The sequence below is a fragment of the Cynocephalus volans genome, chromosome 10, assembly GCF_027409185.1.
Source record: "Cynocephalus volans isolate mCynVol1 chromosome 10, mCynVol1.pri, whole genome shotgun sequence".
In the NCBI taxonomy this organism is placed as follows: domain Eukaryota; kingdom Metazoa; phylum Chordata; class Mammalia; order Dermoptera; family Cynocephalidae; genus Cynocephalus; species Cynocephalus volans.
This window is the reverse complement of record NC_084469.1, coordinates 28,808,705-28,823,372: the sequence shown is the minus strand read 5'-3', so window position 1 is coordinate 28,823,372 and position 14,668 is coordinate 28,808,705. Positions and strand designations below refer to the sequence as shown.

Below are 14,668 nucleotides of genomic sequence, written 5' to 3'. Positions count from 1 at the left end.
ATCTGGGGACCCAGCCGGGGACCCAGCCCAAAGTCAGGGCTCTGGGGTGGATCTCTGCAGAGGCGATGGGGCAATGCCCCTGGGGGTTCCCGGTCGGGCGGTGACTCCAGTTTAAGGCGGCAGAGCCGAGGCGCGGTCCGCAACTGCCCCCGACCCCCCCATCTCTCTTGTTTGTCTCCAAGTCCGGCCGGAACCGGCTTCTGCTCGGCGCGGGGAGGGTGGGTGGCTGCTGATTGGTCAATGCCTGTTTCCAGCCCCACTCAGCCAATCAGCGGGCGGCAGTGTTTTCATCTTGGGGTCAGAATAAAAAGGGCTGGAATAAAAGGGGGCAGAAAAGGCGCCGGGCGGGCCCTATACACACCAGTGGGAGCAGGGTGAGCTGGACCACGGGGATCCGGGCCGGGGCGAGGGTGCGTGGGGCAGAAGCTCACAAGAAGGGGCGTAGGGAAAAAGGAGTGTGAATTATGAGAAGAGAGTCTGGATAAGGAGTCACCAGGGAAGAGATGACGAATCGAGGAGGGAGCTGGGGGATGGAGGGACGGGGGTCCGCTTCCATGGAAACGGGCTGATTGCCGAGGTAACGGCCTGGGATGGGGGTCGCGCGGCTGGCTCGCGCCGCCGGTTTGAACCGGCTTCGCCTCTCCCATGCGGGGTTCGCGTGGCCGTAGCGCCTAGCGACCTAAACAGTAGCCAATGGCGCGGCAGTTCCTGTGCCGACAGGCCAATGAGCGGGCCTTGGGCGGGCCGTTCCGGAGCTGGGTGCGCTGATCTTGTGGTTGAAAGAACCCGCTCTGGAGAAGGGTCTTGAGGGCGGGCGGGCGGTCTCCTGTCAGGGTCCCTGGGATTGGCAGCCCTCAGGTGTGCCCCTGCCCAGGTGGCGGGGCCTCAAGCTGCCTCCCTTTCCGGCCCCCAAGAAATGTCAGTCCTGCCGGGGACCAGGAGTAGTTCTACGTCCCTGAGCATGCGTTGGTCCCTTCCTGCTTCCATGCCTCAGTTTACCTCGGAGTGAGCTGAGGAAGAAGTCTCCCTGCCTGACCAGGGCGGCTCCCGCGTAGCCAAGGGCAGCGGTACGAGCCAGCCGCGGGTTGGTGGGTGGCCCAGGTCCTGGACAGGGCTGGGGCTTGCTTTCTTCGCTGCGCGCACCTACACCCGGGGCCACGGAGGGGTGACAAGCTCCGTGCTCTGCGGCAGCGGCCGGGGGCGGCTGGGCGCTGACGCCGAGGTCTGTGCGCAGGTGGCCGCAGAGCCGGAGCCGGGCCGCCGCGCCGCACCATGGCGCCCACCCTGGCCACTGCCCATCGGCGCCGCTGGTGGATGGCCTGCACGGCCGTGTTGGAAAACCTCCTCTTCTCGGCAGTCCTCCTGGGCTGGGGCTCGCTGCTCATCATGCTCAAGTCTGAGGGCTTTTACTCCTACCTGTGTACTGAGCCAGGTGAGGTGGGCGCCTCGGGCTGGGGGTGGTTCCTGGAATTGGGGCTTTAGGAGAGGGCGGATGGCGATGAGGACCCAGCCAGTAATGCCACCTCACTGTACAGCTTCTCCCAAGTATCGAAAGGCCCGTTTGATCTTCACCCTGCTCTGCTGGGCACTCACCATTGTCCCTGTTTTGTGGATGAAGATACTGAGGCTCAGAATGATCTTCTGTCTAGCCCAAGGCCACATAGATGGGAACTGTGATAGATCCAGAACCCCTACGTCCGTCCGGGGTGTTCTTTCCACCACTTAGGGACATTGCGGGACTCCTGGCTTGCCAGTGCCTGGAGCATAGCTTGCAGTAAACATGTTGCTTCTCAGATTGTGAGAAAGAGGAACTCCTGACTCAGGGGCTGGGGTGCAGCAAGAGAGGAAGTGACTTCGCCTCCACCCCAAGGAAGTATCATCTACAATCTAGATGTTATTCAGTCACACCATTATGGAGTCTCCTAGAGGCTTGCCGGATACAATTTCTTGTCTATTTTTGCTGTCTTATGATTCTCCAAGGGACATTTTGTCCCAGTGGCCTTCCAATGCCATGGGGAGGAAGGAGAAGAGGGAAAGGTGGGCATTTATGGATATGATGCTAGGTTTGTCCCTTCTCTTTGCCACACCATTGGTGTTGCTGAAGGCAGGCTGAGGATGCTCGTGTACATAAAATCTGCCCCCACCCCTCCCTTCACACCCCATTCGAAGGTCCTAATTGCTGCAGGTCAATAGGTTCAGCCCCACAGTAGGGCCAAAGCAGCTCCCAGCCTCTACCCTACTATCTCCTTCTTAGAAAACCTTGATAGAAAATGTTTCCCTCTGCCCTCGCCCTGCCCCCAACAGTGGCTACATAATGGTCAAACTCATGTAATCTCTCTCCAGGGATTGAGTCCCCTTAGATGGAAATAGCCCAGGTCTGCCTCCCTGAATCACCACCAGCATGCCTCCTCTTTCTAGAGTTCTTTGCAGGAAAAGAAAGCTTTGCATCAGCTCATGCTGCCTGTAACTCCCATGTAGAATCCTCCCTGTTCGCCTTCTCTGAACTGCCCAGGAGATTCCTGAGTGTCCCAGTCTCTAGGGAGGCTTAGCTGGAGAGGTTAAGGGCAGGAGAAAGCAAGGCAATGCGGAGGCCACCTGGGAGAGTGTAGAAAGTATGTCATTTATAATCAACCTTTAGCCTTTAGCCACTGAAAAATACTTCCTAATAGCCTGAGGGTTCTTGGCAGGGCTCTCCCCACATCAGCAAGAAATCTTGGGAGATGGGAGTGTCAGACCTTGTTCCCTGAACAAGCTTTCTGCTTTGCCCAATAGATGCTAGGAGATTAATGACTCTTCTGGAAGGCACAGGTTGGAGTGTTTGGCTCTTCCTCTTCTCCTCTCTGTCCTGGGCTCTTTCAGGCTGCACACAGGGCTTAAAAAACAAAAAACATAAACATCCCAGACAAAGCTTTTAGTGTTTCATCTGGACCAGAGGACTGTTGTGGTGTTTTTATATATATATATATATAAAATATTATAAATATTACAATATAAATAATATAAATATAAATATATAATATATATATTTGAATAATATATATTCAAAAAGTTTGTGGAAAATTGAATTAAAAGACAATACAAATCCTTCCATGAATTTGTTGAAGACCCACAATGTGTGCATGTGTGTGTGTGTGCATATGCATGTTCACGCTGTGAACTGCAGTGTTGGGAAGGTCAGATTCTAGGTTTTTCCCCCCCAGATTGTCCTCTGATTTAATTTATTTTAGGCATTGGCAGCACTGGGGCTGGTCACTTCATTCCTGTCTCAACCTTGGCTTCTTCCTTCATTTAAGTGGGAGGAGTCCCAGCGATTGTGCCAACATGGTGCTGAGTTGGTGTCAGCCATTGAGAGGCTTGACAGGTCACTCCTTTTTTTGTTGGCGGCTGGCCAGTGTGAGGATTCAATCCATTGACCTTGGGGTTATCAGCACCACACTCTACCAACTGAGCTAAGGAGCCAGCCTCCATTTAGGATTTTTTGTTTGTTTGTTTGTTTGTTTGTTTTGGCAGCTCACCAGTATGGGGATCTGAACCTGTGACCTTGGTGTTATAAGGCTGTGCTCTAACCAGTTGAGCTAACCGGCCAGCCTGAGGTCACTCCAGTAAACCAAAGTGAAGGTGAAGAGGTCAGGATTGCAGGTGGAACATCAACTTTTTATCCTGTGCCTTTGTTCCTGCCTCTGATTTTGGTTTTTCTGATTGTCTGACAAAGCCCCTGACCCGGCACCCTGGAGGGGAATACTTGCTGATTCTGCACAGCTTATCTCTCTGGCCTCCCTGCTCCTTGCTTCTTGGAGTGCATATAACCTGTTGTCTTTCAGGGCCAGAAATCCCTGTGCTTCACCTGACTGGGAGTGCCTGGCAGAGTTAGGGTCAAGGTTTCTGCTTAGTCCTAACATTTTCAAACTTGGTGGATGGCTGAATTGCAGAGAAGCAGTTAGGCCATTTATTTAATTTATTGAATTAGACTTGTGAAAAGCTGACCAGTCTACAGCTGATTGAGATGCAAATTTGTCAGCTTTTTGTTGCTTTTAGGACTGATGCTTTAGTTTGTTCTCTAAAGAAAATTTGCCTGAACCTGTTGAAAGGTTCTCGGAACTCCAGCCAGAATCTGGCCACAGACACAATGTTGGCTTCCAGCCTGGTGAGGTGGGAGAAAGGAAAAGAAATAGCCCATTTCTCTGTTTCCCCCAAGGTTGTTTTGTCTTGCCCACTGGACAGTCGAGGGAGGGGACAGGGATAAGGGCTGGGGACAGGCTTTAAATGACATCCACCAGATATTGGCTGCTGGACCCCTCCCTAGTCCCCCTGGTGTAGACAGGAGGCCATCTGGGTTCCCAGCCTGGGCAGAGTGGGGTTTTCCCAGGGCTGTGTCCTTTTGGCCTCTGGGCTGGCCACTGTAACCATCCACACCTGACTTCTTTCATTTTCTCTGTCGTCCTGTAGCCCACTTTGACAGGGTCAGCTCGGGGGGTGGGGGCTACCTGTGGATGGATGTTTAATATCCTCTTTCATCTGACCTACACATTCAGTAAACATTTATTGAGGTGCTGTGTGGGGGGTGCAAGTCATCACCCACAGACCTGTGTAATTCCAAATGGAGCAAGAACAGCAGTGGGGATCTGGTTCTGATTGGGTGGGAGGCCTCTTCGATGTTTAGGCAGAAGCCTGGAGGGTGGGAGGGTGAGTCAGGAGAGGAGGGGGCACTGAGGAAGGGAGGAGAGAAAGGGCTGGCACAGCGGGAGACAACTGGAGAGGTGGAAAGGCGACAGGGCCTGCAGGGCCTGGGAGGCCACTTAGGGAGACTGGATTTTTATTCACAAGGCAGGAAGAAGCCATGGAGGCAAGGGTCTGAGTCACCTGTTAGAGACTCCCGTGAACTGTGGAGGGCTTGCCACATATGCGGTGTGTTGGGTGGGTGGGGGCTAGAAAATGGGTGTCTTCACAGCCTCCACCAGAAGAAGTCACCGTCTAGCCAGGGACGTGAAGGGAGACCCCAGTCCTGTGCTCTTGACCACTGCAGGCACTCTACCTAGGCTGGGGGAGCATACCTCTCACTCTGACGCGCAGCAGGAAGCTGGCCCTGGCTCGCTGGAGGGCACAGGGGCTGCCGTCCCCCAGGGAAGCAGGGCCAGGCCTGGTCCCCACCTGGCTGGGCAAGGCGCAGGTGTGAACAGGGGAGTCCTCTGCTGCTTCAGGACCCTACCCCTTATGGGCTCCTCCTGTAGCCACAGGCCAGCCTTTCACTTTTGTTGCTTTGCATATATCTGTTTTTAATTTGTTCCCCCCTGTTTATTTTGAAAAAAAAAAAAAATCTGTAGCAACAGGTAAGAGGGTCTAAAGGCTGGTGCCGCAGCCTCAGGACGTGCATGTCACAGTGAAGAGCCAGCGCCCTCAGCTTCCCCACCCGCCCTGCCTTCCTCCTCCTCTTTTCATGACCTGATTTCCCTCTTCCACCTCCGTTGGCCTCCCCTGGCTTCTCAGTGTCCCATGAAGATCCTCTCTTTCAGGGACGTTGCAGGAGGGTATTGGGGCAGTTCCATTCTCACCGGGTTATATTAAGAGCCACCTGGTGTTGTCCTGACACTGTGCGACAGTCTTTTCCCGGCTCCTTTCTCTCAGCATTTTCTCTGTGAGATGCAGCATGCCTCTAATGCAGGCAGGACAGCATCAGCACAGCCTGAAGGTTCAGAGCAGGAGCTTCGGGGTGTGATGGTCTGAGTTCAAGTCCAGCTTCCCCATGTACCATCTGTGAGACCTTCAGCAAGCCACTTACCTGCTCTGAGACTCCCTGTATCTTCATGTGGGGTGGGGGTGGGAGGGTGCTAAATGACACAGGGAATGAATAGCATTGAACACAGTGGCCAGCACACACAGGCACTGTACAAACGGTAGCTGCTGCTGCTCTGACCACAGCTAGGCCTAGACCAGGCTGGGCCCTGGTCTACCCAAGACGGTCCTTGACTGTCTGTGACCTGCCTCTTGTTTGCTCTGTGTCTGAGCCGACCTCTCACCTACATCTGCCCTGCTAGACTGAGATGCTGCTTCCTGTTGCCGGATAGACTAAGGATTTGAGAGAGACAGGAGATCCATCAGCAGGGCTGTCCAGGAGCCTATACCCTGGAGGGGAGGGGGCTCAGAAAGCAGCCAGTCAGTGAAGGGGCTGCCCGGGAATTTAGAGGGGCCTCCAGCCACCTAGCCGTTGGCTGTCTAGAACATCATCCCTCCAGCTGTTCTGGAGGTCCCCCACTCCCTTTGTTTCCCTGGGGTGGGTGGAGGCCCCTCTTTGATCAGAGAGGCCCAGGAGAGCCCGAGCTGGGTCACAGCACCCTCTTTTCTCCCCTGCTTCCTCTGTACAGATTTTATTTGTGAGTTTTCTGTGAGTGGAGCTGAACAGTGCAGGGCATTGTTCTCTCTTCCCTGGCCCTGGGTCTCCTCCTAAGCAGCCGTATTCCTGTTCTCAGCACACTCTGGCCGCACTAGTCCCTCGCCTGCCTTCTTGGTTCAGTTTCCCTGGCTGGGTTGGGCTGGGCCACTCTGGCCACCCACTGCAGAGGCATCTGTTGAATAAACAGGTGCAGGTGAGGAGCAGAGCAGGTTGGGCTGGGGTGAGGGTGAGCTCTAGGCTAGGACCAGAGGGGCCCCAGGGGATTGGCATTTCCTGAGTGCTTATCTGTTTGCCTCTCTCGGGGCCCACAAAGGCCCAGGTGGGAGCAGAAGGACAGGAGCAGCCTGGGTGTGACTGTGTATGGGCATCTGCTGAGTCTGTGATTACTTGTCTGGGCTGTTTACTGCCAACAAAGCTTCTGGGCTCACCAAAGCTTCAGTTCCTACCAGGAGCGAGGGGCACTTTTGAATTGCTCCATGAGCAGACAAGAGAGGCCACTTAGTCCTCAAACCCCAGGTTTATTTGTTGAGGGACATCACTGCCTGGAGGCAGGAGGGCAGAGGGCCAGGTGGCCCACTGGCAGGGGTTTGTTTAAGGGGAGAAGGCTGGTGGCTAAAGTGTAAGTTCCCTGCTCCTGTGTGTAGTGGTTCCAAGTTGAAAGATGGGAAGGACAGATACCCTTGCCTCTACCCTGACCACTCTCCTCGGGAGCCCCCCTGTCTAGTTACAAGGACAACCAGATCTTTAAACAATTTAAGATGTTTCTACCCCATCCCCACTTCTGGCAGATGAAGGAGACTGCCTTGTGTACAGTGCTTTGGGATTTTCTCTTCTGCTTCTCAATGAGAAAAAATCTCAGATTTGGGGATCCAGCTGTGGTTCCTCCCTAGGGTCACTGTGGGGGTGGGGGTGACTCAGCTGTCAGGTGGTGCTGCCTCGCCCCCCTCGTTCCCCTCTGGATCCCTGCTTGCAACAGCAGAGCCTGTCACCTCGAGTTATTCCATGTCCCCTAGGGCAGTAACTGGCTGCAGACCCTGCATTGCCGCAGTCAGGTCTCACAGGCCAGCCATCCCAGGCCCTGGGGGTTCACTCTGTCACATCTGCGCTGGTTTGCTCCTATCTGCACATCGACCTGGAAATGGCCATTGTTGTGTGGATACTCTGTCCCCCACTTCAGATCTAGTTCCTGTTGCTGCTGGCAGAGCTGACAACTGAAACCAGCACCAACCTGTGAAGCAGCTCTGCCTTTCCAGAAGCTGCGCCACAGTACACAAGCACTTCAGGCCTGCAGCTGAGGTGGACTGTGTGACTGTTCTAAACTGGATCCTGATGGGCTCAGAGGACCCTTTAAGGACCCTCAAAGGATTGGTTTGACATGTGTTCTGGCTGCTGGAGTGCTGGGGTCTCTTTAGGAAAACAGAAAGTGGTGGGGGCAGGGATCTGGCTTGTTAGGATTTTTTCCTGTGGCTTCAGGTGGTTAACTTTCTGTCTCTAATCTCCTTAAATCCCCTCTATCTTCAACTTGCTCCTGTATGTCCTTTCTTCTTTTCTCTCTTTATCCTTTTGGCCATTGTGATCTGGTTCTGTTGTTTTCATTCATTCAGTAAACGACTACCACGGGCCAGGACCTGGGTGAGGTACTGGGGACACAGAGGGACTAGAACACAATCCCTGCCTTTCAGGGCTCACAGCCCAGTGGTTTCATGCCACCACTCACTCCGTTATAGAACTGTGCTCCCAGGTACAGCATCCAGCCCTGCTGCCAGCCATCCTGAGCCTCCAGTAATAGTAATAATAATAATAACAACAACTTTTAGCTGTTATTTACTGAGTGCCTTCTATGCCTGTGTGAGCTCTAAAAAAGTCTGGATTTTTTCATTGATCTTCTCCAAAACTCTAAGAGGTAGATACTATTATATTATACCCATTTTACAGATAAGGAAACAGGGAGAGATTAAGTCAGTTCTCCAAAGTCATGCAATTAGGAAGTGGAGAAACCAAAACTGGAACCTGGAGGCCAGGCCCAGCATCTACTCTCAGTCAGTGTGCCCCAGCAGGACTCATTGGTCAGGGGTGGGCACATGGCTTGATTCACCCAAGACCATCCTTTTCAGTGACCTTGGGGCAGCCCTGCGAGGCCTGGGCAAGCCTTTGCAGACCTCAGCTTTCCAGCCCTGGCGCCAGAGGGCTACAATTGGGAGGCAGGCGGTTATCTGAAGAAAAGAATTTCCTGGACTCTCCCAGTGTGACCTCCCATCTAATCAAAGTCTGCTCCTGTTTCTGCAGGATTAGTCAGCATCTCTTAACTAGCAGTCCTGGTGAGGAGAGAATTCCTCAGCTGTGTTCCTGTCCTGTCTTCCACCCTCCTGCCCTCAGCTGCCACAGCACTTTTTCCTCCCTTTTTATGTTGTTTTGGTGCTGGGTGGACTTTGGAGGGGGCCATTAAGGGCTGAGATTACGAGACGGCTGAGGCCAACAGAGCAGGCTTAGAGGCTCAGCCCCCAGCAGGGTCTGGGTGTTGTTGTTACTGGGGATAGCAGCACAATGACCCCAGTGAGAAAAACAAAAAGTGCACCTCAACAAGTGAAAGCAAATGACTATGGATTATTAAAAAAACCCAGACCCTTTCCAAAGGGGTTCTAAGGCCCAGCATATGTGTTGGTTGTGGCGATAAAAATGTCAGGGGGAGAAGGTGGCATATGGCCTGTTCTACTTCTGAGAAGTCAACTGTACTCACCAGCAGGGGCAAGGAGGCCCACCCAGTCTCCCCACACTGACTGGGGAGAACCAAGGCGATGTAGGGAGACCAGCAGCTTGTCCTCAAGTGGTCTGGGGTCTGCCCCATACTGGCTGCAGTCTGTTTCCATGGACAAAGCTGCTAGAAGGTTCCAGCAAACCTGAGACCCCACAGTCAAGGCTGAGGTCTACTGTTGTAGGATGTAGGATACTCTGGAATGTGAATCCCAACTAGGGATGGGTGTGTCAAGGGACGCGGGAAGGCCCTGAAATTGTGGACAAGGCTTTGTGTGCGTTTTCTGGGGAGGAGGAGCACAGATTGCTTTATTGGATTCTCCAAAGGGTCCATAATCCCCACAGAAGTTACAAACCTCTGCGTTATTGCTTCAGGGGGCTTGGGCCAAGTGGACATGCAAGCTTGCTGTGGGGTAGCCTGAGCCCTCAAGGGGCCCAGAGCCAGCTCTGGCATTCCCAGTGAGGTGGCTCTGAATGTGCACTGGCCCTGCTGATCTCTGGGAGTCCCTGCTATGACCCTGTGGTAAGGTTTCCCTGCTTCTACACACACAGAGAATGTCACCAATGGCACAGTGGGGGGCACAGCAGAGCCGGAGCACAAGGAGGCGAGCTGGATGAATGGCTGGCTCAGCTGCCAGGCCCAGGATGAGATGCTAAATTTGGCCTTCACCGTGGGCTCCTTCCTGCTCAGTGCCATCACCCTGCCCCTGGGCATCGTCATGGACAAGTACGGCCCGAGGAAGCTCAGGCTGCTGGGCAGGTCAGTGTGGGCTTCTTGGGGGAGGGAGTAGGCAGGTGGACCCCCTGGGCTGTAGGGAATCCTGGTTCCTGCTATCGGGTGCAATATGGAGCTCCCTAAATACCCACCCAGAGTGGAGTTCCTTATCCCTTCTGCCAAGTCAGGAGATACTATGATCCTTGCAATGCTCCAGTACTGCATAAAAAACGCACAGGACCCAGACCTATCTGGGAGGATCTGGAGTTGCTTGTGATTAAAAACAAAGTCCGTTTGACCTTACACCTCCACCAGAAAAAAAGATTTTGAATATATACATCCAATATAAGCACATGGAATTATAAATGTTATACGCATATGCCATTCTTAGTGTTTTGTGTGCTTTGTGATACATAATCAAAAATATAAATTAAAATGGATGAGAAAAAAAATTATAAAATGGAAGTCCTGATGTATCAGCACCTTCGTGGATCATCTTGTGCACCCCCTGGGGTATGTGTTCCTGGTCTATAAAGCGCCAGTCTGCCAGACTCAGGGTCAGTTCACCAAGCAGCTGGCCCTCTCAGGCCAGGGTCCTCCCAACCCAGTTCTCATTGGGAATAGTCACTTTGCAAGGCAGTGCTTTGCAACAAGTGAGACCCGTGACTGTGAAGGGAATGGGTGGGGATTGATTCCATTCACTCTTTGGAGCTGAAGAGGCCTTGGTTCCCAAGGCAGAGCCAAGTGGAGCAGATTCGGGAGCAGCCGTTCATCTGCCCGTGCCCAGTGGGTTCTGTCCATGCTCTGGCTGAGTGGGCACCGGAACCTGAGGAGTGAGTGCTGCCCTCTCTCGCTTCAGAGACTTGTACCTCTCTGGTCTGGGGGTGGGAGGAGGCAGTGCAGTGTGGAATTTACGAGATCTGGCTTTGGGGCTTGAATTCCAGCTTAGTCACTTACTAGGCAGGAGACCTTAGAGAAATCAGTTTTGTTTGTTTGTTTTTGGCAGCTGGCCAGTATGGGGATCTGAACCCATGACCTTGGTGTTAGAAGCACCACACTCTTCCAAGAGAGCAACCAGCCAGTCCTGAGAAATTAGTTTTTGTTTTTGTTTTTATATAAGATTTATTTTCCTCATCAATAAATTGGGGCCAATTATTCACCTTAGAATTGTTAAATTAAATGCAATAATGCACAGAAATGTTTTGAAAGCATCTGACACATAGTAATAGCAAATACCCCCAAATGACGATAATGTTAACAATAACAATCAATAAAGTAATAATAATAAAGACTGCATTATTTCTGCTTGGTTTTAGTGCCTGTTTTGCTGTCTCCTGCTTGCTGATTGCATATGGAGCAAGTAACCCAAACTGTGAGTATGCTTCTCCCCCAGCCTTTGTCAGGAGTGGGGAGAGAGCGCCCAGAGGTGCTCTCAGGCCCGCTGGCTGTTGGACACTGTCCCAGCCTGGTGTTCACAGCTGTCATTAGAGGGGACACCAGTTAGGCCTTTACTCCATTACTTATCTCAAGTGGGTGGTGACTGGGCAAGAGAGCAGCTGCCCCACTCACGAGTCAGAGAAACTTGCATCTCATCGCCAGGCCAGGCCAGAGCCCAGTGGCCTTGTTAATGCCAACCTGAGAGAGAAGTTCTAAGAACCAGGCCAGCTGCAGGGGCGTGGCCCTCCATGCGTGCAGAAGTCATGAGCTGAGTCCTCTCGAGGCGGCCCAGGCCAGTACTTTGAGGATGGCTTAGAAGCCACCTGGTCCCCGACCCTGTTCAGGTGGAGCTGTTGCTTCAAGGACTTTTACAACAAACACTAAAATAGGACTTGAGTTTCACCAAAATCTTACCAGGCTCATCTACTGATTTTCGGGAACCTGTGTTTTTGGTTTCAGTGAAGCAGTTTCTTTAGGCCTCTTGCTTGCTGCTAAGGTTAATGGAGAAAGGAGGACGGGTATGCACCTTTTGCAAGAACCCAACCTCCATGAAATGGGCAGGAGAAGAGGGTAAGGAAAAGGCTGTCCCAGCTCCCCGGGTGTCCAGTGCTTGTCATTCTCTCAGCCTCCATTAAGCAGGGGTCTGCTCCATGCGGGGACCAAGGCCAGGCCCCAGCCTCCCTGACGCTCAGCTGCGGTCCCCACTTACGAGCTCTCTCTTTCTCTGCAGCTCTCTCTGTGCTCATCTTCATCTCCCTGGCTCTGAATGGCTTTGGTGGGATGTGCATGACGTTCACCTCACTAACAGTAAGTATCAATTTTTGAAAGACGATCTCTAGTTCAGTAATCTGCTTGTGATTGTGAAGCAGCTTTTGTTGGTTTCCATTTCCTTACCTTTCATTCACCTTACGTATTGCTGGATGTCCCAAGCAGTGGTGGTGCTGCTGGTGAAGTGACCAGGCAGTGAAGCCAGTCACGGCCTCCCAGCTGGAGGTCCTGCAGGCAGCAGGGTATGGCTGTCTGAGTGACCCATCCCCTGCCTTCTGACCTTGGCTTGGGCGCTGAGGAAGCAGCTCATTAGCCACATGTCCCAGGAAGAAGGAGCAGGGAGAAAAAAAGCTGCCGCTGCTTCCTTTTCTCTTATTTTTCATGGCAGCCATCACCATGGTCTCCGGGCTCTGGCTAACAGTGCAACCTAAAAACAAACCTCTCTTGGAATCATCCCAGCCCTAACCTTTGTCAGAACCCAGTGAACAGCTCAGCAGAGCTCCTGTGCTGCCTCTTGTCTTGGTTTTCTAAATGCCAAGCCCAGAGAACCCTGCTGAGGAGGGAGATGTTTCCTAGGGATTCTGAGAACTCACTCTCCAGGAGCACCAGGATACCACAAAAATATGCTTCTTTTTGAGCTGGGGGAGGCTTAAGGATGGTGCAGTTGAAAGAAAGAAAGTCAAAGAAGGAACAAAAAGTCTTCCCCAGGGGGAAGAAGGGAGCTCTCTGCAGGCTCGCCTGGCTGGGCAAGGGTGCCATTCAGAGCTGGCCATTAGAAAAGAAGTCAGAGAAACAGGCTCTTCAGAGACTTCTGTCCAGTAGGGAAATCTTGCCTGCCTCAGTTTACCCATGAAAAAGTTTAAGATGGAATACCTTCCATTTCTATTTGCAGTGCAGTCTGGTTCTGATTTTCCTCTCTGTGAGTGAGTCAGGAGTGATGCTGAAGAGGGAAACGTGTTTAGCTTTGAGGGAGTTCCGGGGACTTCAGGTCCTCTCGTAAGTGCTTGGAGAGGTGCTGGCATCTCTATGACCCGCCGAGCAGTTGGGAGCCAGAGGCCAGGTCCAATGTCTCTGTTCACCCTGCCTGTACTTTGCCTTGTTATCTTTGTCCTCGTGGAAAGGATTAGCTGTCCGGGTCTAGACCCACGGAAGTGGAAATTCAGTGAAATCTGTGTTAGAGGAGGAAGCACAGCACAGGGTTGTGTGTGGGGTATGCTCAGGGAGTGGGTGTCCCCAGGGCATGGGGGACAAACTTACTTCTGGGAGCTCTGGCTGCCTCACCTCTGCTGGTGCAGGGAGATTTACTTTGTACCCTTTTGGGCATTTTTATTTTGATTTTTTTAACAAGGTAGATGTAAAAGAAAAAAGTTACATTCCACCTCTCTCAAATTCCCAGAGGAAAACAAATGTCAAAACTGTGAGATATATGTTCAAGCTGTCAAAAGTACACAAATTCCACTGAGTTGTGTAAGTTGTGAAACAGGATTCATGGTTCTGTTTGTTCTTTGACGGTGTGAAAACCATCAACTCTTTCATCAAGATGAAAAATAAAAACCTGGCATCACCCCCATTGTTTTAGTCACGCTGTCTCTGCCGCAGCAGGTCTGAATTTCAGGGATAACAAAACAGGATGGTCCTTGAACTTGAGGTGTTTATGCTCCAAAATGCAGAAAGATGCTTTGTTGTCTTCAATGGACAAAAACCACCATACCATGAATGCCCTTTAAGAAAACCTTTAAAATGAATTCCCCAGTTGTTGCTCAAGAAACTTTTAGGAAAGACTAGTAGGCTTATAAGGATACTTTATCTTTTCTTATTTTTCATGATTATAAAACAAAAATGTTCTCTGACCACCTGAACATGCCCAATTCTGGTCTGATCTTGGAAGCTAAGCAGGGCTGGGCGTGGCTCATATTTGGATGAGAGACCACCTGGTACTACCAAATGCTGTAGGCTTAAAAAATAAATTTAAAAAACTGTTTTTACTTTTATTTTATTTTATTTATTTTTTTTTTTTTTAATGCCTTTTTTGTGACCGGCACTCAGCCAGTGAGTGCACCAGCCATTCCTATATAGGATCCGAACCTGCGGCGGGAGTGTAGCCGCGCGCTCCCAGCGCCGCACTCTCCCAAGTGCGCCACGGGCTCAGCCCAAAACTGTTTTTACTTTTAAAAAATCATCATTTTTTTTTTTTTGGTGGCTGGCTAATATGGGGATCTGAACCCTTGCTCTCCCAAGTGAGCTAACTAGCCAGAAATACAAACTGTAGACTGAAAAATTCTGTAAGCTTACCTTCATTAGCTTGGAATATATTTCTTTAGGGTTTTTCTTAAATCTGCATATACCAATGCTATTTCTCAAAAAGAAAAATTGTTACAGCTTGCTTATTTCACTTAATGTATCTTTTACATCTTTTCCTATCAGTACTTAGAGATCTGCCTTATTATTTTAAACTCTAGAGGTCGACCTCATTATTAAACAGTCTCATGTTATTCTGTAATGTAGATGTACCATAATTTATTCAACCAATTTCCTACTAATGGACATTTGGGTTGGTTTCCAATTTTTCCAATTTATGAATGCTGCTGAAGTGAACATCCTTGCACATG

The 14,668-nt window shown here is 51.3% G+C and overlaps 1 protein-coding gene across 4 annotated transcripts in view; it reads left to right on the top strand.

Moving 5' to 3' along the window:
- Positions 1-313: 313 nt before the first annotated feature.
- SLC43A2 (solute carrier family 43 member 2) overlaps positions 314-14,668 on the top strand; it is a 35,867-nt gene continuing 21,512 nt past the window's right edge. The window contains exons 1-5 of one of the 4 annotated variants that reach the window (XM_063109563.1): positions 314-374; positions 1,235-1,432; positions 9,692-9,899; positions 11,171-11,226; positions 12,022-12,098. In XM_063109563.1, the coding sequence (XP_062965633.1) occupies positions 1,273-1,432; positions 9,692-9,899; positions 11,171-11,226; positions 12,022-12,098 (501 nt within the window). In that variant the 5' untranslated portion in view covers positions 314-374; positions 1,235-1,272. Of the gene's footprint in view, positions 411-527; positions 578-843; positions 1,068-1,234; positions 1,433-9,691; positions 9,900-11,170; positions 11,227-12,021; positions 12,099-14,668 lie in introns of those variants that run through there. The other 3 variants (XM_063109564.1, XM_063109565.1, XM_063109562.1) reach the window with 3 other exon arrangements.